Source organism: Petromyzon marinus, chromosome 17 (genome assembly GCF_048934315.1).
Source record: "Petromyzon marinus isolate PM22_M1 ecotype Great Lakes invasive population chromosome 17, UKy_Petmar_22M1.pri1.0, whole genome shotgun sequence".
In the NCBI taxonomy this organism is placed as follows: Eukaryota; Metazoa; Chordata; class Hyperoartia; order Petromyzontiformes; family Petromyzontidae; genus Petromyzon; species Petromyzon marinus.
In genome coordinates this window covers 19,888,673-19,914,885 of record NC_133683.1, presented here as the reverse complement: position 1 = coordinate 19,914,885, position 26,213 = coordinate 19,888,673, and the positions used below count along the sequence as shown (strand labels likewise).

Genomic DNA, 26,213 nt, shown 5'->3' with positions numbered 1-26,213 from the left:
TGTGCTTGTGGGCGTGGCTTGATCTGGCTGGGCGGAGCTGGCCGCCCGAGGCCCTCTCTATTGTCAAAGGCAGTGGCGGCGATCGGTCTTCATTCACTTTTGCCGGCATTAAAACCTTTTTTTCTTATATCTTTTTTTGCAAAGCTGACCCTAATGAGATTCTACAAATGAATGTGGAGGCCGACATCGTTCCGTGTGCGGTGAGAATTGCAATCTTTTTACCGGTTGTTATTTTTTATGCCATCAGCAATCTCACTTGATCCCGACTCCCCTCTATCCGCTGCCGTCATTTAAAGCCCTCTCTCTTTCCTCTCGCTCTTTGTGTAGGTAGCTCTCAGTTCGTACGGGCAGATGTCCACAACCCCGCTGTGCTTGCATACGGCCACGCGGTTGCTATTCTGTGCAATACTATGAACAGCCTGATGATTCGGTTGCAATACGTGTCTGTAAATGGGTTTTTTTTAAATGACTGCTATTCCTGGGATGTGGCTATTTTTTTTCCTGTACGCCTTGTACCCTGCAAATGGATCGACCTTGACCGGTCCTAATTGTGTCAGACGAGGATGCCTCAGGGCTAATGCCTCCTTGGCAGGATTGGTAACAACGTGCATCTCGTATCGCTTGTGTGAATGCAGCGTTATTGTCATGTAAACGTGCGCATTCTGATATCCTCTTCGGCGTGTTGTGGTATCATTGTGCGGATGTGTTGTGTCGGTGCGTTCGCTTTGTTCAGCGGTTCAAAAATATACACAAGATTTAACATATTTTACAGGGATTATCCCTGTTAAAATTCGGTGCTGTCGCTGGGCATGTGGGGCATTTCGCTCCATTCATTCGACGGTTTTCGGGGTCTAAATGAGACATTGCTGTACATGAATGTTTTGAGATTGTTCTTCGTTCCTTTTGCATTTCAAATTATTTTTTCGAAGTGTAACATTTCCATTTGACGAATTGACTTTCGGAGCCCAAGGATGCAGCACTTGCAACACGATTTCTTCCATGCAGTGTGGTATTACTGTACATATTCTGGAAACAGGTTAATTGGAAATGTAATATAACCCCAAAAGCAATGCATCTGGAGTCTCCCTCCAACCTTGTTTATTTTGTGCCAAATGGGCCACTAAGTGAGGCGTGCGTGATGTGTTAAGTAATATGTACAGTAGCCTACTGTAAATCCCCCTGTGTACATGTGGCACACCATAAGAAGCCTGCATAAACGCATTCTGATATCCTCTTCGGCGTGTTGTGGTATCATTGTGCGGATGTGTTATGTCGGTGCGTTCGCTTTGTTCAGCGGTTCAAAAATTTTCACAAGATTTAACATATTTTACAGGGATTATCCCTGTTAAAATTCGGAGCCGAGGGGATTGCACATGGTGTATCATTCTACGCTCTCTTGAATGTTGCACGTCCAGTAAGGTGTGTTTGTCAAGAGGCCCCCAATAATACCCTTTGAGGCATTCGAGGCTGTGACAAGGCAGTCGAGAGAAATAGTTGCTGTATATGGCAGCGGCATCGGATGTGATGATGGATCGCTGTTCTCTCGCAGGCGGCAGGGGGTGTGTGATGATGGCATCTGGAGCGAAGCGTGGAAAAGGAAGGACGAGACAAACCTTGAAATCTGTGCCAATTTCAGAAACAGAGAAATGCAAGTTTCCCCGTCTTACTATTGCCAAGGATGACAAGATTATGAAGGCAAGCAATGCTTCTTATATATGCATTCATCGGGGCGATGATGTGGGCAGCAGATGACTATAATTGTTTGATCCCACAACTCTATTCCTCCATCGCCTTCACCAACCAACGCCGACCAGCACTGTGAAGTTTGAGATAATAACCCCCATGACCTTTACGGTGTTGGATAGGCCATCATCCAGCAGTGGATTGACAAAACACTGTAAAGTACATGGACATGTACATTTTAAAGTAAAGGAATATGTTGTACTTATGATATGTTGTCATCATGTGTTTTACAATCCAAGTCTATTGCTTTCCAATTTGAATGAACATGCCTCGTTTACGAATCTTACATTTATCAAGCCTTTCTACCAAAACAAAGGTATCTGATTACAATTGAAATATACATTTCGACAACAACTTTTAAACATAATGCCTGAATTCTCTATGCCTGCAGATTTCTCATTCCCCATATGAAGACAAACTGAACTTAAAGGAAAAAAAGCGGTAGGAAAGATTTTTACCTTCACGAATTTCTGAGTTTTACATTTGTCGTTAAGTATTTGTTGTAAAGCATATGTGTACTGTTTTGTTTTTTTTGCAGTAAAACAATCAAAGGTTTGACTATACTCAAGGGTTCACCATCTTCCCTGGTGCAACCTACATTGGGAAAAACATATAGAGGTAAGAATTTTGGTGCTTTTTCATAGTGGTGCCTATGTTATGAGCAAAACTCTTCTCATGCTAGTGATTGAAATCGTTTTAAAAAGGAATGCGGTAGATGCATTCCTAAAAAGTGGTGTGTTAAGCGAGAAATTTCTGGACTAAATCACATTTGCACAATAAAATCAGCCTGCAGTCATCCCTTGGTGGAATAAAAAAAACTGAGATGATGATACGCCGAGTACTGTATCGTTCCGCGTACTGTAAGATAGTGCGCAGTTTAGGAAAGTAGTTGACTGCACAGAAACTATGTTAGAACGGACGCGTTCCACTTTATGCAAAAAAGTGTTCCCTCATAGAAGAACTGTTATAGAAAAAAACGTGTTGTATGAAAACGCGTTAAGCGAGGATTAATCACACATACGGAGAATGCCGGTTCGATCACCCACCACGTGCATTTACAAAAGTGATTTTAAAATCCCCTGCCCTTGTGCATCCAGGAGTATAAATGAGTACACGAAAGTTGGTCGGCAGGTCGCGTTTTAGTGGGGTGAAGTCGAGATAATCGTCCCTTTTAAAAGTGTGGAAGAGGAGGACAAATTTCCTCGAGATGGGCTCTTAAGGTCCCACGAGTGGAGGCCTTTGTGCAAGGAGTGGTTTGAGCAAGAAACTGCAGGGCTGCAATTTTACCTGTTATGTATGTATTTTAACCTATTTCGCACCGTACGTAGCCAACCTTCCTAATTGGAGGTGCGATAAGTAGTCGAAGTAACAGCTCTTTTAAAGAAAAATTGTTGACACAGGTTATTCACAATTGTTAACAAGTCCGGAGTTTTTGCAGTAACAAGTGCCAATTGTTATCGGACAAATCTGAAGGATCCCGCATACCTTCCTAGAATGTGCAAAGATTGCACTTTCTATTCTCTTGTTCCTCCTGCTCACAGTGGTGAAGTTGGAGCACGGTCCATACAGAGAACACATTGAAGGAGCGTGCCTGGAGCCCGTGTTAGAGCTGAAGAATCCACCTGTTCAGGAGACTGATTTCGACTCGGACTGGTCGATGGCTGAAAAAGAGAACGAGATCTCCCACGCGTCGGCCAGCAGTGGCGGCAACAGTGGTGAAGGGCGTACGTTTGCGCCCCATGACGGGCTGGCTAACGACGTCGCGGATGGGCACCTGTGGCCTGTGATTGGTAGAGCGTGCCTGTCGGATGTCACAGCTGAGAGAAGCAGAGCATTGGAGCAATATATAATTGAAGAGGTGAGTGTGCAGCTCAAAACGAGGCCATGGCAATTAAGATCAAGTCACACTCGTTTCAAAAACGTATACGGTGATGTGTTTGTATTGTGATAAAGTTGTTTCAAATCCTAAGTTTGTCACCTCCGCGACATGCTAAAAATGTTTAATAAATATGTTGGATTGCCTGTATTAATTTCTCAACGTAAAACACTGTAGGCGACTGCCCCTATGTAATGCGAAAATACATTGTCACGATAAAACTTGCCTTGTTAAATGTCTGTCTTATTTTTGATTGAGCATTTTTACAATGACCCTCAAAAAGGTATTTATTTCCTTAAAGCGTAAACTTGTTATCATTTTTCGTTTCCCAGATAACTCAGGAACATGAAGACATGATGCAGGTTCTCTCTGACTACCAGCTCAAACTAGATGCAGCTTTAACCTTCTGGAAACGCAATCCTGCTGACTTGGTCTCTTATCTCTTTAGGTGGGCACGTAAATCAGCTGGATATCAGCATTCAAAACTTTTTAAAAACCCAATATCCTAAGCTCTTTCAAAGGTATGCATTTGTCATTGCAAATGCTATTTAACACATGCCTTGATTTCTCCGCAGGGTACGTGACCTGAGCGTAGCTGCTAATTGCATCGGAATCATAACGAAAAGGTGATGACATCCAATAATTAACTTTATCTTAAAACTGACCTGAGCGAATGCTTGATAAGACGATGCATTGTTTCCACATGATATGGACATACAATGTAAATATTTAACAGTAGCTTTGGAACAATTTCTGGCAGTGATTCGATGAGTTGTCAATTCATTGCATCAATTATTATTTGTATTATACCAGTGACTGCTACCACTTCTAGTTGCTGCAGGGGCGACATGAACCCATGACATACAATTTTTGTTCATAAAATAAACGTTGATTATTATACAGGGCCTTTGATGTATAATCTTAAGTTAATTCATCTTTATGAATCGCAGTGTTCCACCCCTACTTTGTAGTGAATAACGCTGGTTTATACTATTCTACTATCTCAAGTATTCTTGGTCATTTTTGTTAAAGCATTTGTTGAAAATATTTCGGGAAGCTATTTTTAAAACATCTCCGAATGGTGCATTTTATAAGCTTAAACAGAGAGTTATTGAACGCATCTTGAGATAATAATAATAATGCATTAAAATCTTGTAGGTGGGCCTTCTAAATGTGCAGTGCTTTGCATTTGTATCCCTGCTAGCCTGAAAGAGAACAGAGAACTACAGCCGCTGGGAGCCTGTGTGGAGCTGTTACCACTGATTGACGCCCTGCTCAACAGCAGATATGAACAGTAAGCTCCGTATAAAATACTTTCTTCTCTTCATTATGATTCAAACTGGTAACCCGAGCTTGTACATGTACAGCCCGTTAATCCACTGCTGGATTGGTCAATCCACTACCCACACCGTGCAGGTCGTTGGGGTTGTTTGACCATACCTCATCACACTGGTCTTGGGAAGCATAGACTTTGGAGCATAGTACAGTACAATAATTGTTTTTCTTTCACTGTCCTCTGCTGGCAACATAGCCCCTGGATGCTTAAAATACCTGTTTTGCGCATGATGGTCACCCATACATGTGCTATTCTGGCTTAGCCTCAAATCTTACGAGACTGGGCACATTCCGGATGATAGGTCATAGGCAAAAAACACTATAGTGTCATGACTCTTAGCCTGACAAAACCACACCTTTACCAGTTGCTGATAGTGCCAAATCAGTCAGCTTAGAGCTTCATACCTTGAAATATTTTTTGAGAGTTTTCAAGTGTAACCATTCCTTAAACTACTTCCTCGTGCATGTTTACAATTGTGTCAGAGTTTTAAAGACATTCGAACATTGATTTTAGGCAAATATTTCCATAAATTGCACATCATTAAAACCTTTCCTAGCTTCGGAAAATGATTTTTGTACAAATTCACAAAATATTGTGATTGTCACTGGAGAGTAAACATACTCAGTAACATTGTAAGGGTGCATAGATTATACTCACCTGCACACACTAAATGTATTAAAATGATGCATATAACAATGTTTTGTCACATTTTTCACAAACGGATTTTTTTTTTACAAAGTAATGAAACTACCGAAGTGATCCTAAACACGAGGTCAGGGGTAGTTGTCATCAGCTGCACTTGAAATGAGTTCCCGACTTAGCCCTCCGCTTGCAAGGATCAATAGAACCTGCCAATACTCATCGTTTCACCCAGAGTGTTGCTACTGTTCTCTTTTCAGCTACAACCTCACTGCCCTGGAGTGGCTCGAGGCTGTCCTTAAGCAGTGGAAGACAGTGCTGTCTGTAGATACCAATGGGAGGGACAACCAAGTGTATTTTGATGAAAGGTATGACAATGGTTATGTTATGTGCTGTTTGCTCTACTCAGGATTACCACTAAATATGGTTATGTTTATATCTAGGTTTATGTTTACTGGCAACTGTTGGATTATTTTGTTATAAATATGTCTTTGTCACTGGACAAACATGGCCAGTCATTGTTTTACTGCTACAAACTACAGGTCTTGTCACCCACTGATAAAACAGTATGTATACAAACAATGCTTCAGCATTGCACTGCATGTATAACTACTGCACATGCGAGCTGGATAAACGTAAGCCCATCCTTTGCCCTTTGTTGAATTAACAGTCTGGCTGCAGAAATAGCACCAGGAATGTGTAAGTGGCTTTAATAGGCTTATTCCATGAGGCTTAAGCCAAACAGTTAAATTCATTTGGGGGCATGGACCAAATAATCTGTGTCCCCTAATAGGCTTTTACTCAACTCTGTTCGGAAACTGATTTCCCTCCACACCCTCATTGTACATTTTGAGCTAAGCTTTACCAGTCTCCTTCATTTACAGATGCATATTAGATAGTGTGCATTGCACCTCCGATTAGAACGGTTGGCTACGTATGGTGCGAAAGAAGTTCAGTATGCATACACGCATCTGCTCAGTGGCGGATGCTGAATCCTTAAACTGCAGTGATCGTTTAGGATGCAATTCAAAAACACCTTTCGTCAATAGATGCCTCTTTCAGAATTATTTTAGAATGCCACCAATATATGTTTCCTTTAAGATATGTCGCTCAGGAAAGCGCACCTTAATTTTGTTACGAAAATCAAATACTTTAATTTTGTCTGCTATGCAGGAATGCCTTGCACTTACGAGAGTGGCTGCACACGATGACAGAACAAGTGGATAAACTTGCTTCCTTACCTGGTGACACGGGCAAGGCAGCCAAGGTGAGCTCGCTGATTTTAATTTTGTAGGTTTTTTTATGTACACTTCACTACTCCTGGTGACTGCAACTTCCCTGCCTGAAGTTCTGGAGTTGAAACTGCTCACTTGTTAACTACAAATGTGCCCCAATTTTACTTTCATTGATTTCACTACTTAGTATAAAATAATGTTACGTAGAATGCATCAACAATATATATATTTGGATACATCACTAAATATTAATTCATTTTATACCAACTTTGGAAAATGATGACTGTATTTGACCACACATAAGAAATTACAGCTCGTAGTCTTATAAAGACTTAGAGTGCAATTAGATTTTTATTTCGTACAAGTCAAGCCCTGCTCATGCTTCCACAACTCCTTATGGGTTGAGATGGCAATTCCTGCAAGCATGTTTTCCTAAGCGTGATTTTATTTTCTTCGAGGTATTTGCCAAAGGGTAGGTTCTAAGCTCGAGTTATCTCAATCTTATCCAGTTTTGCACTTCCCTCTTGGTGTCATGATATAGATTCTGATACTTCAAGTTGGTTAGCACTGCGTATCCTTTTCTACCTTGTAGATTTTTTCCCCAAAATCCTTAATTATAGAGCTTACTTTTAGCACGCCTTCACTCCATGGTGGTGAGATGTTAACTAACTAACCTGTGTGTTTGTAGTTTGCATGTTCTCTCCATGGACGCGTGAATTTTTCTCCGGATCCTCTAGTTTTTCCGTCCACAATTAGAAACGTGTGTTTAGATTGGGCTGCTAGAAATTTCCACATGATAAGCCACTTCATTGAGCTATCATTTATGTCCAGGTCACTTCTCAAAAAGAGCTATATAGCTCAGTGGGCCTTGCTTGGTAAAAAAAAAAAAACGTTTTGTTATAAAAAATTCCCTGATCATTGTTACAACGCTGTGGGTGATCACGATATAATTTTCTCCGATACCAAGGTTCTTTGCAAACCCACGGGTTTTTATCAGAGATTTGTTCACGAGGCAATTCAGATCTACAAGCACAGACACAATTTCAACCGAGAAGATGGTTTAAAATTAAGCAACCATTGGAAATATGTTTTAAATCGAACCAAACATTAAACCAATTTTCAATGGTACAGTATATTTTTCAAGTAGTGGTACCCCAAACTTTCGCAGCTCTTAAAAATTCCCTTTTCACACCATCAATAGGTAAACTCCCCCCCCCCCCCCCGCGCCAACCGGCATGTGCACCCGTACACCACCTCTATGCTAAGTCGGCTAATTCCTTTGTCAAATTAGCATCAAATGCTATTTTTTATGCTAATTCCTTTGTCAAGGCACCTTGTTTCCTCGCACACAGCTTAAAGGTCGCGGTCTGAGCGTGGCTGTGTTTCACTCCAGCGCTGTCCTTGAGACAGCCTGATCCCTTCACCTGATGAAGGCTGCTTGTGTTGTGGCCGAAACGTGATTTTTGTTGTTTTATTTTTTACCTACGTGAATTTACCAAATAGAACCAAAGAGTATGGATCCTTGCAGTCACGAAAGCCTTAAATATAGAATAAAAATTCCCGATTGAGTTTTTGCCAACTTTTAATTGGTCCAATCCAACTACTCTTCGCATTAACCTACTATTGCACGTTTTTTTATTCATTTATGTCCAGCTGATATTCTCCATTCAAAACACCCCATGTGTCTGATGCTTCCTTTTCTCAGTGTCCATGTCTCTGCTGACAACACTATTCCATGCACGTCCATCTTATAGGCAACAGCTTCTTTTAGTATGCTCATTCTTTTACATTTTCAGATGTATTTTTGGGACTGGAGGGATAAGAGTTGTGAAATGTTATAGTTGTCCTGTTGTGCAAAGGGCACTTGGCCTCAGTTACCCAAATCTATTGTGATTCTATGGTAATTAAATTCGTTTTATTGAACATAAGGAAGTGCTATTCATCCATGAGAATACATTGATATATTTTTTTAAGAATATTCGTGACAAATCCCTCTACTAGACACTATTGCGTGTACAATTTTATAGAACTTTTGCTGAAACTAAATCACGAGTTTCGACCATAACGCAAACGGTCATCATCAGGTGTGAAAACCAACGGCAAGAAACATTTGAAAGAAGTGGCGGTTCACATTTATTTATTTTTAAACGGTGTTTTTATTTAATTTTAGCATCACGGGCAGCAATTTGGCAGTTTGTTTAGAAGGACGAGTCCATCTATGTTCTGAAAAGAGGAGGGGGGAGACGAAAAATTAATGTATGCTGTCTGAAAGCCACCGTAAGCGTGAACAATCATGATGATGACCGTTTGTGTTATGGTCGAAACGTCGTGATATTTTTTATTGTTTTATATATATTTTATTATTTTATTGTTTCCCTTCAACGTGACTTTACCGAAAGAGCTAAGAATATGAATTACTGCAGTCACGAAAGCTTTAAATCAAAATTTAAATCACGAGTGTTTTATTGGTTTTGTTTGAAATGAAAAGTTGTAGCCAGCTGCCAAGCATGCATGAAGAATGTTCTCTTTTTTTCTTCACCAGGAAATATTTACTTCTCTAAAAGAAGAGCTCTGAAACCGTAGACCACACTACTGGTGAGCCTGAATTTTATGAGCAGTATACTGAGCTTTCAAGACTTATTTTTAGATCCTGCAGTCAAAAATAATTTTTAATTTTCAGAGTGCTTGAGTCTCAACCACTGGATACGGTACGGGTGGCCGAGGGAGTCAGGGTTCAAGTTACGTGGCTGTCCACCAACAGAAAATTTACCTGTGTCCAAATTTATAATGCTAAAACAAGCCATCACAAGCACTTAACTGCTTCATATTGAAGTGTTTAATGCAAAAAAAAACACGTTTAATATATTGTTTAAAAATTAGATTCGCTGTACAACCTGTTTTTTAGTTCGCACTTTTTCTCGTAATTGTTGCTTGTTTAGGCTTATCTAAATCCATGCTCCAGTAGCATTACATTCCAGTGCGGTGTTTGAACATGACTGTGTGGTTGGATGTTTGTTTCGTCATAATGTAAGGCCCTTTTTCTTGATCCACATGCAAGCAAAGTTGCACCAGTAGGATGGATATGGAGACTTGGTACAGTGTATGCTCTTGTCAATATAAATAAAATCAGCCAAACTTACATTTTTATTTATTCTTTGCTCTTATTGTAAATGATTCCTGTTTGAAGACTGTTTCTAGTTTTCTCTTTACATTGCCATATATGAACTTTGCTTCCCAATAACTACTAAAAAGTGTTTCTAGACTGACAAAATTAGCTTTTGAAACTAGTAACAATATAAATGGTACCTGTTGGAATATATTTCTTACTGCATTGATGTGTAGGTGTTGTGCATGGTAGTGAAGTGTAAATGTTTCTTAATTAATAAAATATTTTGTGAATGTTGAATTATTTATGCATTTGTGTTGTGCTTATATGGCTTGTACAATACTGTATATAAAATGGAATATTTAAACAAAATTAATGACTCATACTTTGTGAGGAGATATTTTTGTTTACCAACTTCATATGCATCTATTTTCCATCCATGTCGATTCTAACGCTCACAATGCAATGGCAGCGGAAGGAATGACGATTTAGCCATCGCAATGCCTGGTGGTCAGCAAATATTTGCGCTGCATTGTAATGTTTGAACAGAAGCTTCCTTTCCTCTGCTGTCTGGATATGGAAATGCCTCCCTGAACACATTGTCGGCGAAATCACCGATTCTAGTCTCCAGGCCTTCAAATTCCGAGCACATGGACATCTCCTAGCTTCACCACACGCCTTGTCGGAGTGAGTCTTTGAGCTGCAGTGGACCAATGATTATGCCGATTAGTTGCATTAACGTCTGATATGGCTGTTGTTCACAATTGCGTAAAAGAAAAAAAAATATGGTGTAATGTGGCATATCCAACTCGCTGGAAACTGAGGTACAGGTGGATATGTGAAACGGTCAGATATGTGAACCTCTATAGAAATGACAGGTCATCACAATTGTTCTGGATAAAAAATAAATAACTTATTTCGATGTAAGGAATGCTCTATGCTACTCTAGAAGTAAGCAAATGTACATGAGATTTAATAATTCATCGCTTCATGTGAAAGGTAGGTGTTGTGAACATCTTTAGAACATTACTTTTAAACCAAGTACAGTACATCTCATTCAATAGCCTTTTCCTTGGACAACGGAAAACTGCATTTTCCATGTGGAAGAGACCCCATGTCGCCCTCTAGTGGAAACTTTGGGCCTTGTAAGTCAACATTGTTATAGTGACATAATCCATGCTTGGCACCGATTGGGAAAGTTGGCTGTCAGCGGTTGTTTGCAACGTTAAACCCAGGCATTATTTTCCAAACATTTTGGGTTGTCACTCTCTAAACATAACAAGAGTTAAAAGTCGTGATTCTGTCCTATTCCTGCACCATAACCTGCAACCAGCATTAAGTGTGCCAGCATTTGGCAAGTGGAGGTGGCTAAATTATATGGCAACAGTAAGTTGTGGGCATGGCCGTCACTATCTGCTAAACACAAACTCTATAACATTTTCTTTTGCACTTATTTGGTCCAAATGCCAGAGCAGAATTAACAGTTGGTTTAGGTGCCATGTGACAAACATTCTGCCAGGTTGGGTGGATGTATGGCCCTTTGTTTTGCTTAAGATATAACTATCGATGAAGAATACTTCGTGATATTTCTTTCTGCAGAGGATGCTGTTGTGATGCAATGGACTTGTGATTTAGAGGTTGCTGGTTCGATTCAATCTGCTAGTGTGGCATTTGAACGCACGAGCAAGTTCTCTTAAATGCGCCCCCACCTCAGTCCCCACACAGCACAATGTAAGTGGATACACCAGTTTGTCGACCAGAAATATGCGTGTGGTGGGGTAATAATGTGGGTACCTTTTCCCCAAAAAAATATATGGCTAGTGTGGATGTGCCAAACACCCTCTGGAGTGCCCTCAAATGGAGGCCTTTCTACCAGGAGTGGCGCAAGCAAGGACAAAAAGTGCTGCACGTTTCCCTTCCACTGGCTATTCTTGGACATGGGATGGGGATCTGCTATGCAAGTTAAGAATGGATTATATGTCTCGTCCTAAACACCCATAGCACAGTTGGAAGAAAATGTCTTCTACTTTCCTGTCCAAAGGATTTTTTTTAGGGTGGGGGGGGGAGGATCTGATATCTATTGTACACCCCTCTACTTGACATCTGTAGAAAATAGCTTTATAGTTCATTGGATTCCTCCAGTATACAGAGTGCTCCAAATCTGAAAAGTTGGGGCAATAGCTCCACCCCCCACCTCCCCTGTGACTCAACCTGTATCAACATTTATGTATTTTACAACAATTGGACTTTGAAGTGATCTCGGAAGAAACGAATGCACTCTGTCAATGTAATCGTAAAATGCTTTGCCAGCAGTATCGCTGGCTGGGTGTGTGATATCCCCAGGGTTGTGCTTGAATGGCTTCGAATGCAGGGTTATTTGAAACACGCCGAAATACAGTGCATTCCAGTGGTTGATATAATTCGGACACACCTAGCAGCAGCTGATGAATAAGTACTGCGATTCATTGAGATATTTGGTAATGACCAATAAACATGTTTTTTTTATTTTAAATAATTGTCAGAGGCTTTATTGGTCTCCCATATGCAAAGATCACATCAAGCATTATATGAGAAAAAAAACCCCTTTCAAATGGCAAGGTGACATTTACAACGTGTGTGTCAAGGTTATTAGCCTGTGGAGGCTTTTCCATTCAATGGGAAAAAAAAAACTAGTTAGGACGTTCAATAGACTGCCTATGGAAAATATGCTTCGGGGTGAGTGATTGTAATGAGTGAATGTTATATACAGAATTCTTAAACAGAGCCCTTTGATGTGATGGTAGCGTATGATTGGAAGGTAAGTGATGACTTTGGGACCTGTGGATCCTTGTACAAGGTGGTTCAGGTGTCTTGAGGAACCCCAACTGACCCCATCAGGTCAAACACGAATAGCAATGAATGAGTTTTGTGTTGCTTGGCTAGAACCGACTCCCTGTCTGCAAAACTGGGCCTTGAGGTTAGGTGAAAAGAACGTCAAATCCTACCTGGTCATAAACTTCCTTCAGATGTGCAACTTAACTAAAAACACTGCCACTCAACAGAAAGAATATTCATTTTATTAAAATAATGTACACACAATTTACATGTTAATAAAGCAAAGTTTTAAGTAACAGGGGTTTGAACATGTTTACCATTAATATTCAGGTGGTTAGCAAGTACGTATTCACATTTAAATCGGAACTTTAAAAAGATTATTGTAAAGAAGTGTAAAATATAATTTTAGTATTTGAAAATGTTAATTGGTAATTGTATATAAGCATGTTGGCGAATATAAAGTTTTGATAAAATAGTTTTCACTTTGACCATTCAATAGTGCTTTATTTTGCCTCGGCAAAAATGGCTCAAAGCATTTAAATAATGTACTCAATATAGTTGATTGTATTGTAAACAAAAAAAATGGCTCCTTGTGCAACAATATAAAAGAATGTTGCTGAAGTGGAATTGAGTTAATGCAATGGCTTACTATATCTAAATATGTATCATTAGTCGTGATATCTTGTTCCCAGAAGTATGTTACTTCAGTAGCTTTGTTGCGTTCTGGTTTGATTGATTAATTCGAGATGTGTTAAGCTCCGCCTGCAAGGAAATGTCAAAGTTCAACCACCATAAGTTGTCATGTTCATCAAGCAGTATTTAGGATTGTGAATTTGGACCAGTGCTACCCATCCATATCTGTTTTGGATAGTTTGTTTCATGGCCCAGCAGATGCCATCACCACACTCCAGCATCTGCTATTGTAACATGTCATAAAACAGAAAAACTGGTATATATGCCAATAATAATAATAATATCAATGGAAATAATTTACCTGGGAAAGTGTCACCGAGTCTCTGCATTTGGATGTTTGACCACAAATTAGTGTTTTGCATGTGGGAGCAAACAGGAGTATAGCCACACCTGGTGTCACCTATCCAAGTACGAACCATGCTCATCGCTTCAAATAGCTTATGAAATGTGACCAGCACAAGCGTTTCACTAGGCCTGCATCAATTGACACCCTTTGCGCTTAAATTAATTTTCCAAATGTGGATCATGACTCAATTAAAACAAAACATTTTTACATTTTGTGGGGAATGCAGCAGCCTTTAGCTGTAATGGGGCCATGTGAACCTGTTGCATACATGGTATATAAAAACATTCTTATATACATGATTGAATACATGTACTGAGAGTAAGAATCGATTGTCAGCAAATCGACAGCATTATACCTTTACACTTGTTAATGTACTGTAACAATATTAATAAATGGAAATATAAATTTTCATGGAAAATGGTATTAATACATGCTAGGCTCGTATCAAAACAGTACATTGATTCATCAATTGAAGGCAGGGGTTCAGGAGTGCACCAAGAACTGATTCAGATATCACCAGCCACAGATGTTAGCCGTGGTCGAGAATCGAACTTGTGTTATCGGATTAATTGTGCAGTGTGCGGGCCGCTGGAGCATTCTCGCTCCTATAATTGTAAATTGTACTTTAATGCCTTTAGATTCGGTGATAGATCCTTGAGATATATAATGTATGTTTGCGCAGCCAAACGTCCATTATTAATGGCATGTGCTGATGTTACGTGTTCTGAAGTTCCGCTGCTCCTGACCTTTTCATTCAGCCGTTCGAGCTGTGTATTCTGCTGGTCTAGCTCGTTGCCCATATTCAGAGCCATGCCTTTGAGGTTCCCTATAATATCACCGATTTCTTGCAGGTTCTCCTCCATCTCATCCTCACGGTCATCATCGGTGATCCTGTAGGAGGCAAGCAGCAGAGACGGGCCACAGTGGCACAATCGTCAGGACAATAGCACCTGTAAGAAGGAAACACTGCCAGCATCAGTACATTTATTTTCCATAACTTAATTTCACTATTTTTGCCTGTAGAGGCTCCCAGTATGTGGAACAAAATGTTGGACATCTGGCATAACCCAAAATAACTATCAAGTACTTTTTATTTCATGTGCATTTTTTTTTTAAGTCTGTTGCCATTTAAAGTGACTGAATGTTGGCCAATATAGGCACTGTTTCAATTCTGGAACAGGCCACACATTAAACCTTCCCACATCTCACTGTTGTCAAGTCCAGAATATAATTTACTAGGGATACAGAACATAAAAAGTCACGTAGATATGGTCAATATATATCCATGGCTCGCAAAGCCTGCTCTACCCAAATAGTGTTGGTGAATGCTCATGTACAGCCTTTGGAAATCCACTATTGGATGAAAGCTTACTTAAGCCGTGTCTGTCATGGGGGTTATTTGACCAAGTGCACATAGCCTGGCACAAGCGCCATGGTAATGTCGCCGCCACTTAGTGGCGAATGTCGGCTGTTGCTGTTGACGATACTTCACACTGGTTAGTGCGAGTTTGTGAAGGTGGAAAGCATTGAGGTTCAAACATTAAACAGTCCATTGGATTTTGCTTTACTGCCTTCTGTTGACAATGTAGCCTCGCAGCAGCCAACAATACATTATTTTGCATAATGGTCACCTATCCAAGCAATATCCAGGCTCAACTCTACTGGATATTATTTCGATGGGCAAACATCATGGATGGTGGTGAAAATACGATGTGTCAAAAAACAAGAGAATAGTTGCTTGAACATTTTTCAATTGACAGCACTGAGTTGACTTGGCTTTGAATTGAGCAATTCCTGGTTCACCACAATCTCAGTAGTATCTAACCAGGTGACTCAGCTGGAGAGCAAGCAGCTCACAATCTTAAGGTTGTGAGTTCAAATCTTGGTTGGGGGGGGGGGGGAATAATCAGCCCATGATACCTACGGGGTGGAAATAATGAAAATGAGTACCACAGTGGGGAAGTCAACAGTGGTTGCCCTTGGGATACTCATCCCCACCATAGCAAATGTGGAATTTCCACAATTGGCTGAGGGCTGTTAACAAGAGAGAAGCACTCCCTTTATGCTCATTTGCACAGGAATTAACTATGATACAATCACATTGCACACCTTTTGATGAAAGGTCCACTGGCTTGAGGCTGGCCTTGTTGGCCTGCCTTGCCTGGTTGCTCAGAGACCACCTTTTCTTTGCTTATGGAGCCCCACACCGCCGGTTTGTAAGCACCTTTGTTGTCACTGCTCTTCATCCTGCGCACATCAAAGTAAGGTCTATTCGCTTCTCATAAGCACGGCCTAACAACTGCAGTGCACGGCTTACAATTGTAAAGCATGGAGTGACTACAAAGGAGAATCTGCATAATTAGTGTGCAACAGTAAACATTTTAGTGGGTTAAATAATGATGCATCGTGAAAACAATGAAATGCATAAACTTCAACATTTGCAATTAAAGCAATATATTTAAGGCTAACAATGCCGATTTTAAACAATCACGCATTGGAACAGTTGTTAGATGGACATTGAAGAAGAACTCACTCACTTGTTACATGGGCAGATGCACAGTCCACAGCATTTTGACATCTGCCTAATGTATTTGTCAGCCTCCTTCATGTCTTCATTTATATGATCCAAGTTCTGTTCAATTGTATTCAGTTGCTCTGAAATATCCATATTAAATCAATTGACTAGAGACCGTGAACATGTTAATGAATTTTTATACATTGTACAATACTGTGCCTAAAATAGAAAGTTTCCAACCTAGGAATATTATCTGCCATAACATGCGGATTGTAAACATGGACTCTGAAAAAGAACGTGGAGCAAAAGATAAAACTTATGCAAATAAGCATGGAGAGACAGAAAGAGGAACACATCTGTGGACAACCACACATTTACTTTATATCGACTCTTAAGCAAAGCAAGCATGGGTGGGACACATCGCAAGAGGGGATGATGGCCAATGGACGAGAATAGTGATGGAATGGTCGCCAAAAGAGAGAGAGAGGAAGACCTCCGTGAAGATGAATAGGTGAAATCTGCTCATGCGTGAGGGTGAGATGGATTCTGGCATTACGGGACTGAAGGGTGACAGCATGGAAAATACCTTTATCTGCTGGTATATTGAACATGTGTGGTGAAGACTATGATGTTGTTACATGTTTAAACTTGATTCACACAGTATAAAAATGCATGTGGTATGGCTGCTGCTTGGAATCCTTGCATGTTGCATGCTTGGAATCGTGGCATGATTTTAAGCAGATGGTCTTTATTGAATATGGTGCCTATGCACTATTCACAGACACAGTACCTCCTTGCTCATTCAGCATAACAAGTGTATTAGCCCCAGTAGCTTGAGTCTGAAAAAAATAAAGTTTATTGTAACCTTAAAAATTAGATGCATAAATTGCCTGTATTGATTAACCAACGTTTTTTAAGAACAAAAATAATCACTCAATAGTTAATTTAAATACTAGCACATGCAATAACAATAAAGATGCTGCCAAAGAAAGCACATGTTTAAATTTAGCTCATGTAATTATATACAGTGTTTGAACTTGCATCAATAACACACATACTAAACTTGAAAATTTTTCTAAAATGTAATTCTTTAGCGGAGACATGTCAAGAGCATTTTTTTCTAAAAGGAATTAATCGCATTTAATCTCACATTAAAAGTCACCGGTCTATTTACATGGGCTGTAGTACTGAGCACTGATGGATGGCTATTATATATAGGTTTATTATCTCCAAAGTATGCCAAACAAGTCTAACGTTTTTAATGCAAGTGCTAAATGTAATGTGAGAATATTCCAATACTAAAGTGTGTTTGATTAAATCATAATACACTGGAAATGGTTCACCTTATATGTCACGAAACTGAAAAACTTTTAGAGTCGACATACGAATAATACATAATTGAGTGCCAATAACTTAGTTTGTTGAATGGCTATGGCTATGTAAATTGTCAGTGTAATCTAGTTACCACAATATATGCCAATATGATTAATCATGTTTCTTTTACATATGTTAATGAAATGCTTTTTACCTCAACCACCATATTCCGCATCCGACGAGTGGCCTCCAACGACTGTAAGAGACCACATTTAATGTAAAAAAAATTGGGTTGGGAAACGAATTATGAATGCTGCACTGAAGGAACTTTATAAAAATAAATCAGTGATGCAATGAAAACTGCCTCGATGATAAGCAACAGTAATGCGGTGCTTACGTTGCATTTACAATAACAAGTAAATGTGGGTGGCTAGATGATGAGGCAGCGTTCAATGGAATTACATTCACGTCTAAAAATATATTTTCTGCAAATATCGTTTGTTGCACCTCCAGGGAAATGTTATCTATCACTTATCGTTGTCAGCTATCAGCTACTCTGGCTCCCAGACTATGTAGGTCAGCATTGAATAAAAAAATTATCATCCGGTGCCAAGACCAATATAACGTAAATCTATTCAAGCTCATGGACATGGACATGCTTATTGTCGTATCTGATATGCGAGTGACAAGACCACCCAGCAAAGTCATTAGTTGCCAATGGCAGATATGGGGCCTTACCCAGCACTTTATACAGAACACATGCATACCGTGAAATAATTTTAGATCACAAAAAATTGAATTGTGTTTCCCTGCATTCACCAACAACGTATTCTCCACAAAGCTCATGATTATTTTGTGTTAAATACTGTAATTTTTGGCCCTTGTAATTTTTTGTATTTCTTATATCTTGGCGATTTTTTTTTCTTACAAAATGTACTTTAGTATATTACGGAATATACTTAAGACCAAAATCACGCAACCCACTATTTGCTGGCCCAATGACTTCGAACTATAGACAAAAACAAATGTCACTAAAAATGACATTACCTGGCAACCAAAGGACAGTACTGTAGTCAAATTCCTCCATGAATGTGGAGGGGAGCACGATTGGTGAATGAAAGTTGTGTTTATCCACCGATATTACTGCTGTTATCTGTGTGGCTATTGCTGAATAATAGGATACACGTCACCACTTTCAAGTCACTCGCTCTTATCCACAGAAAGCCACGGATCATATGAGAGACATTTGGCATTTCTGAGAGAACAATTCCGGTTACTTTTAATTAGCGGATAATAGGATTTTCTGCAGATCATTTCAGGAGTTCAGATAATAGAAATATTAAACAGTGGCACAGACAAAGCGAGTTTCACTGTACTGCAATGAGTAAAAACCAGCACTCAGAGTTTCCCGCATTACTGTAAAACTGTGAACTTTGATGCACTATGATGACGTACCTCATCGGTGAGTTGGTTGGCTTTTATTTGTACGTTATACGAATCCTCATCCATGGTGGCTCAGAGGGTCTGAATAAATGGAACAAAGAAATGCACAGCGCGGATGTTCATCAATGCTTTTTGACTTCGTTTCAAAGCCCGAGGGGTGTGTGCAGCTGAACTTAAAATATCAGTGTTGCTTTCCTCTCAGCTTTCCCCAATTCACCGCCTCCCACTGCAGACTTTAGATCCAGTATACTTGACTAAACGATGTAGTTGTACCACCACGAAAAATTACGTTTGTTCCAACTAGCTGACAAACTCATTGGAATTAATATTGGTCTGGAAAGCCATTAGGCTAGTGGACTAAAACATGTTTTTATTCGCATGTGGAGACAGAACGGAGGTCTACCCATAGTTATTTCACAAAAACGCATAACAAGTTTGTAAACAATATTGTAATTTAACTGATCACCTCCGTTGGTGTCTGGCAATGAAACTACTATATCATCTACTCTGCCAACAGTTTAATTTTACGTCCTGAAATAGCCACTCGCGTGGTTGTGAGACATCGCACAGGCTTGGGGAGTCCTTTAAAAGTGAATTGATCGTGGCTAATGATGGTGATAAAACAGCCACTGAGGTCCCATGCGGCTGTCATTTTAACACATTTACGATAAACAGTGAATAAGACAGATGGGGAGTTATTATTGTACCTGAGGACAAATGTTCCCCCACCATAATGATCTGAGTTGATTTCCATTCTGTGCAATGTTATCGAACCCCTACCCATCCAAATGTCCACACTTGACATGACGCAAGTACTGTTACAGGCATTGGAAATTATCGCAGTTGTCTGCGATGGTGCGATACAGGTCACAAGCCCCAAATATGTGGGCTCGGACCAACAGACATGTGAACAGCTGGTTGCTGCTCTGAGTCCTAAAGTCACATTATACAGTAGCACACAAATAACAATGGGACAATGCACACTGCCTTATTAAAACTTTCCCCTCCACGATGCAGGACTACATTCACATTTTATTAATTTCATTTGCATGTACAATATGCACGTACAGTATAGTTTTTACTTCAAGGGGATTGATTGTTCCATATTCACCTTGCTTGTGGTCAGCACAAATTGATCGAGATCCGGAGCACAAATGTAAAAAGCATAGAAGTACTGTCCAATAAAACATTGCCACTTTATGCACTGCCCACAGCATAGCCCCTGAGAGTAGCCTATAACACCCATTGTGTATGTCGGTGGCCCATGTAAGTACTTATCGGGCTCAAATGCTGCTTCAGTTTTTTTAGATTTGACGATATTGGATGCATTATGGGCGATTTGACAAGAGGTCAATAGGTCAACAACAATACCAGGGTGGTCCAGATGTCTCGTGACCCCCCATTTAATTCGCCAAAATTGGGTGATAAAACCAAATGTTCAGGGTCAATTAATTGGAGGTCACAAGACATATGGACTACCCTGTACGCTGCCTGCTCATAATGTAGTATCGATGATAGATTTGATGCGTCTCTTGTTTTTTATTGAGTTTTTCTCAAGCTTTTAACACCAAGGCAGAAGGTGTTTGTAGTCGACACTGCTCTGGTTATAAACAGTGCTGCCTCAACACAAGTTTTCCCGAAGCGCCGCAGGGGTTTCACAGCTGCCTCCTGCCAAAGCTGTAAGGGGGCAGCCTGCTTCCCCATCACCCCACTCCCAGCCACACTTCATGCATTAACCACGTGGGGCAACGATGTTAAACTTCAAAAAATGGGACCTTTTTGCCAGTGTCAAAAGTATGAAACAAAAAGTACGCGTGGTTAATGCGGACACGATTCCTTGCAAGCGGTGTTTCTATTCGGTGTTTCAAGATCTTAATAACGCCTCTGATGTCAAACTTGCTTTAAGCGTCGAAAATGGGGGAGAAAAAAAACGTCAATGATCGGTGCCGATGGCAATGTAGCGCCGTAACAATGCATCGATGCATCTGCTACTGTTGAGTCTAAACATTGCATTAATAATTACTCATTATCAATTGTACATTAATTGATGTTTTTTTTAGATTCGTAGCATAATTCGGTGGCGACCCCTGCGGCCACTAGAGGCGCTGTCATTCACTGCAATGTTAAACTTTCTTTCCTCCTGAAGACGATCGCTTGTGTTGTGATCGAAACGTCGTGGTTTTTGTTTTGTATTCCTGAAAGAACCAAGAATAAATCTACATTATAGACTGCCAGTACACTCACCAAGCTTAATAACCATTGCTACAGTCTACATTATAGACTGCCAATACGCTCACCAAGGTTAAGAACCAGGCTACAGACTACATTATAGACTGCCAGTACACTCACTCCGATTAAGAACCAGGCTACAGTCTACATTAGTGTTTATTTTTCTATCTACGTGACTTTACCGAAAGAACAAAAAAATACATGAATTCCTGCAGTCACGAAAGTTTTAAGTCAAAAGTTAAACAAACTATGACAGTACCGTATTTTAAAGCGCATACTGTGGTGATAAATCATGGTGCATTGTGATCATCAGCCATGATCTATCCACTGCTGAATAAACGGCTGCGAAAGCCGCCACGAATCATAATACTGTACTGTGCCTCTATTAAATGTCCAGTCTAGGGGTTTGTGGCTGTACAGGAACTACACATTACTCTAGTTACTGGCCTGTGTTTCAATTTAGAGGCAATATTAAGAGAGATTGTTCACGCTTATGGTGGCTTTCAGACCGCATCCATTATTTTTCGTTTCCCCCCTCCTCTTTTCCGAACACAGATGGACTCGTCCATCTGAATAACTGTCAAATCGCTCTCCGTGGTGCTAACGTTAAAAATAAAACGCCACTTTTTTCAAATTTTCTTGTTGTGGTTTTCACACCTGATGATGATTGCTTGTGTTGCAGTAGAAACGTCGTGAGAATTTAATTGTTTTATATTTTTATTATTTTATTGTTTCCCTTCTACGTGACTTTACCGAAAGAACCAAGAATATGAATCCCTGCAGTCACGAAAGCTTTAAATAAAAAAAAATAAACAAAGGTTGTGTTTATAAATCGTAGCTTGCCGTCGAGAAATGTACAGCGCTGCATTGTAATGTTACGTTGAGACTTTAATTTCACCACGTTTGTACAACAATTAAAACAATTGGGGGGAGGAGAATTAGCACAACACTGCCGTCTTATATTTTTGTTCCTTTGTAACGTTGGGCAGTCGATTTTATGCTGCACGGACTGGCAGGAAAAGTCGCCGGACGAAATTTCTTCAGGCTATACCAGCAGATGCACATGCACTCAAGAAAGGTTAAACATTTTAGTGATAGGGGCCGTCCATAAATGACGTCACGCACCTAGGGGGGGGTGGGGGGGTCAGATATTTGTGACGATGTGTGACGATGGGGGGAAGGGGGGTGAGAAATGTGACGTCACATAAAAATGCGTAACGTTAAATATAGACAACACGTTCTATTGAATTAAATTGACTTTTTGATAAATGTTTTCTCCTACAACATCAGAGTGCAGCGCCACATTAAATACGCACTACAATGACAATAGTTTAAAGCGATTTGAAGCATGTTTTAGATATTGGGGGGGGGGGGGGGGGGCAGAGCTTTGTGACGTCATATTTGGGGGGTCTGACTTTTTGTGACGCCGTGTGACGAGGGGGGGGGGGGGTCAAAAATCGTCCAAAATCGCGTGACGTCATTTATGGACGGCCCCATAGGCTCCATTGAACGACAAAAAACAATGCTGGGATTGCTCCCAAAGGGGTGTCACGCGGCTTTTTTCATCCATCCACCGCCTGCCTTCCCTCTGCCACATTTAGCAAATCCAATCGTGGAACTTGAAAACAATTATTTGGCGACTCTCAATTCCGCTGCGTTGGGCACGTTTAATTAACAAACAACAAAAATCGAACTCGACACACACTCGTCCAGAACACCCTGGGCCTGCAGAGTAAACAAGGCGACGTTTCGGGGCAATGGACCTTCTCCACAGCGCGCGACGCATGGTGTTTACGCAACTCGAGCCTATAAAAAATTTAAGGAAGCAGGGTTATGTGTTTTTTTTTGTTAAGTCTTGTACAAACCCCAACCTTCCTCTGGAGTCCATGCGCTGAACGAGGAAGTGGTTGTTGGATTTTTTTTTTAAAAAATGTCTTTGCAATGCAGTGCCGCACGTAGTGTAGCGCTGAATTCGCACACGGCAATTGTGATATTTTAAAGGGTTTGTTTTGCATTGAGAGACAGCGAAAGAGACGGGGGGAGGGCAGTGTTAACAGCTGTCGTTTTGGTTGTGGCAGTCTAAAAAAAAACCTTGACAAATATGCGAGACATGTGTTCAGCAGTTACCAATGAATTAATAAACATATAGAGTGCGTGTACTGTAGTATGACTTACGGTCATATATATACCCTTAGTTGTTCTAGCGCTTACGAGTGTAAAAACAGTGAGCACGATTGTTATGCGGTCTAGTTACCAACACAATACCTAGCTACCAACACAAGCTCGTAAACACAGTAAAAACCCGACCTTTCTGCCAATCATCAACCAACCAATTTGTTGCTGATTGGGTGAATTATTAATTACATCGCAGTCCCGAGAGAGATGGTGAACGGCTTTGTGGAAGCTTTCATCCACGCAGCGGATTGTTCAAAAGCCACTCACTGATCATGATGATCATGATGATTATCATGATCATGATGATGATTATGAAATGAAAACACAAACTAAGTTCAGACACTACTACACAATCGACGGGTTATACGCGGCGTGTCCATTCTCCCCCTTTTAATGCAGCCCATATGCGTTAACAACGCCACAATGCACGGCAACTGTTGAAGCAGCTGAAAGTTTCATCATCTGAACAAACTGTCAAATCGCTCTCCGTGGTGCTAATGATTGCTCGTGTTGCAGTCGAAACGTCGTGAGAATTTTATTGTTTTATATTTTTTATTATTGTATTGTTTCCCTTCTCCGTGACTTTAACCGAAAGAACCAAGAATATATATACACCACCAACCGGTTACGTTCTTCTCTTGCCTATCTTTATAACACCATCCGTGCCTCTGCCACACACAACTCTTGTCTGATATTTCCCTACACTACATACACATATACACATGCGCGCACGCGCGCACCCTGCCCTTCTTAACGTACGTAGGAAGATTCAAAAGCCACTCAACTCACCTTTATTTTTTTCTTAACGAAGAAGTTGTGCGGTTAAGCCGTTTTTGTTTAACAAAAAAAAAACCTCGGGGAATGGTGAGTAGCGGCAGAACGTCTTGATGACTAAAAGCCGGAGAATGTGGAAGTTGACGACGACGACTACGACGACCCAAGTAGCTGAGCCAGCGAGCGCGCACCGCCCACGGGAACGGGAAGGGGGTGGCCGCCACCCTCCGAGGCACAGGAATTGTGTAAATGGGTGGGGGGGAAGAGAAGAACATTACGCACGCAGAGGCTAAACAAAATAACACCACGTTGGAAATTCCTGCGGCACACGCAACAAGGAAGAAACGCGACGCCGCCCGAGTTGGTATATTTACATAGCCGTCAATCCATGGAGGAATCCGATGAGCCATGAAGCTCTTTTTCATAGATGTCCAGTAAACTAAACTATTTTTTTTATCTTACCACGTAAGGTCCACCGAGCTCTATAGCTGTTTTTCAGACGCGACACCCGGCCACAAATGATAACCCATCGAAGTTGCTTTTCACGTGGATATTTATAGCAGCCGAATACTTATAAATGCACAGCTGTCAAACCCATAGGGTTTACACCGTATTATTGTACAGGGAAATTGGGTTTTGAGGTCCATACGGCCTACAGCCGTTTCAATACGGGCAAAAACTAATTTTGTGTCCTATTTGTGTTTCTCTCTTGTGATGGGACTTTGTAAGATGAACGTTGATATGTACAAGGGGCACGGGGTGACCAATAAGGTCTGAATTGGTCTGTAGTAAGACAGGCACTGATGTATACATTAACAACACGAGCCAGTAACAACACGTTCTGGATAATTGGTTTGCCCTTCCATCTTCTGCGGGGAAAATACCCAAACACATATTTTGGTTGTCTTCGATGTCGTTTAAAGTATGCGTTTGCATCTCCGCACGATTCATTAGAATTATGATCTTTTGCTTCAGTTTATGTTCGTGAATTATGGCTTAAGTTGAGGAAGTGCAATGCAATGTGAAAGTTCAGTTCACGATTATTACTCAAGCAGTCTACCCCAATTGGAATACTGTTTGTGTTATTGTTGTACTCACAGCCTGTGGTCACTTACTAATGTAACATCTGGAAAACAGCGGTACACTATTTGTGTGACTGTTCTCGGATTTGTGCGTTTAAACAAATGTCCGTGAGGACGATAGCCTTGATAATCATCAGCCCTTGATCTATCCACTGAAGTCTCGCATCTAGCTCCTGCACACGAGGATGATTTCATCACTCCATCTCTGCGGTAGACGCCCTCTCAAGCGCCTTTCCATGCTTTGGCTGCCACTTAGTGATTAGTCCCGACCAAGGACCATAATCTGTCCCTTCGTGCCACGTGGCGAGATGTTAACTACCTCGCCTGGTGTACAGGATGGCCGTGGGCTCGATCGCGACCCTGACACCTGCTGTATATTTGGAGTTTGCATGTCTCTCTGCCCGTGGTTGTGTGTTTTTTCTCGGGATCCTCTGCTTTTCCCCTCCACATTTAAAAGCATCCGCTTAGAGTATTTGGTTGTTATAAATGTCCACTTGATAACCCACTTCGTTGGTTTATCATTAGTGGCCAGGTCTTTTCTGAAAAAGAGCTATATAGCTCAGTGGACCGTACCCGGTAAAATAAAATATAGTTCAATTTATTAAGGGGCCGTCCATAAATTGTCACGCAATTTTGGACGATTTTGCCCCCCCCCCCTCCTCGTCACACGGCGTCACAAAAAGTCAGGCCCCCCCCCTCAAATATGACGTCACAAAGCTCTGCCCCCCCCCCAAAATTTTTTTTAAACATGCTTCAAATCGCTCTAAACTATTCTCATTGTAGTGCGTATTTAATGTGGCGCTGCACTCTGATGTTGTAGGAGAAAACATTTATTAAAAAGTCAATTTAATTAAGTAGAACGTGTTGTCTATATTTATTTAAAGTTACGCATT

General features: G+C 40.7%; 2 protein-coding genes across 4 annotated transcripts; one reads left to right on the top strand and one right to left on the bottom strand.

Moving 5' to 3' along the window:
• KATNBL1 (katanin regulatory subunit B1 like 1) lies at positions 1-13,257 on the top strand. Of its 3 annotated transcripts, none has more exons than XM_032955844.2 (12): positions 1-200; positions 1,550-1,695; positions 2,135-2,184; positions 2,282-2,361; positions 3,285-3,601; positions 3,952-4,067; positions 4,195-4,245; positions 4,824-4,913; positions 5,855-5,962; positions 6,768-6,861; positions 9,372-9,424; positions 10,485-13,257. In XM_032955844.2, exons 2-11 carry the CDS (start codon positions 1,567-1,569, stop codon positions 9,402-9,404), a joined length of 1,068 nt encoding a protein of 355 aa, XP_032811735.1. In that variant the 5' UTR covers positions 1-200; positions 1,550-1,566; the 3' UTR covers positions 9,405-9,424; positions 10,485-13,257. The 3 variants fall into 3 exon arrangements, with proteins under 3 accessions (XP_032811735.1, XP_032811734.1, XP_032811733.1); XM_032955843.2 differs by lacking the exon at positions 10,485-13,257 and adding an exon at positions 9,893-10,235; XM_032955842.2 differs by lacking the exon at positions 10,485-13,257 and having other exon boundaries at positions 2-200; positions 9,372-10,235.
• On the bottom strand, positions 12,976-24,715 carry LOC116943199 (synaptosomal-associated protein 23-like). Its single transcript, XM_032955848.2, has 8 exons — positions 24,254-24,715; positions 19,073-19,141; positions 17,832-17,873; positions 17,094-17,142; positions 16,326-16,443; positions 15,898-16,035; positions 14,535-14,679; positions 12,976-13,511 (listed from the first exon to the last, which is right to left on the bottom strand). The coding sequence occupies exons 2-8, from the start codon at positions 19,124-19,126 to the stop codon at positions 13,449-13,451; spliced, it is 609 nt and encodes a 202-aa protein (XP_032811739.2). The 5' UTR covers positions 19,127-19,141; positions 24,254-24,715; the 3' UTR covers positions 12,976-13,448.
• Between the last annotated feature and the right edge of the window lie 1,498 nt (positions 24,716-26,213).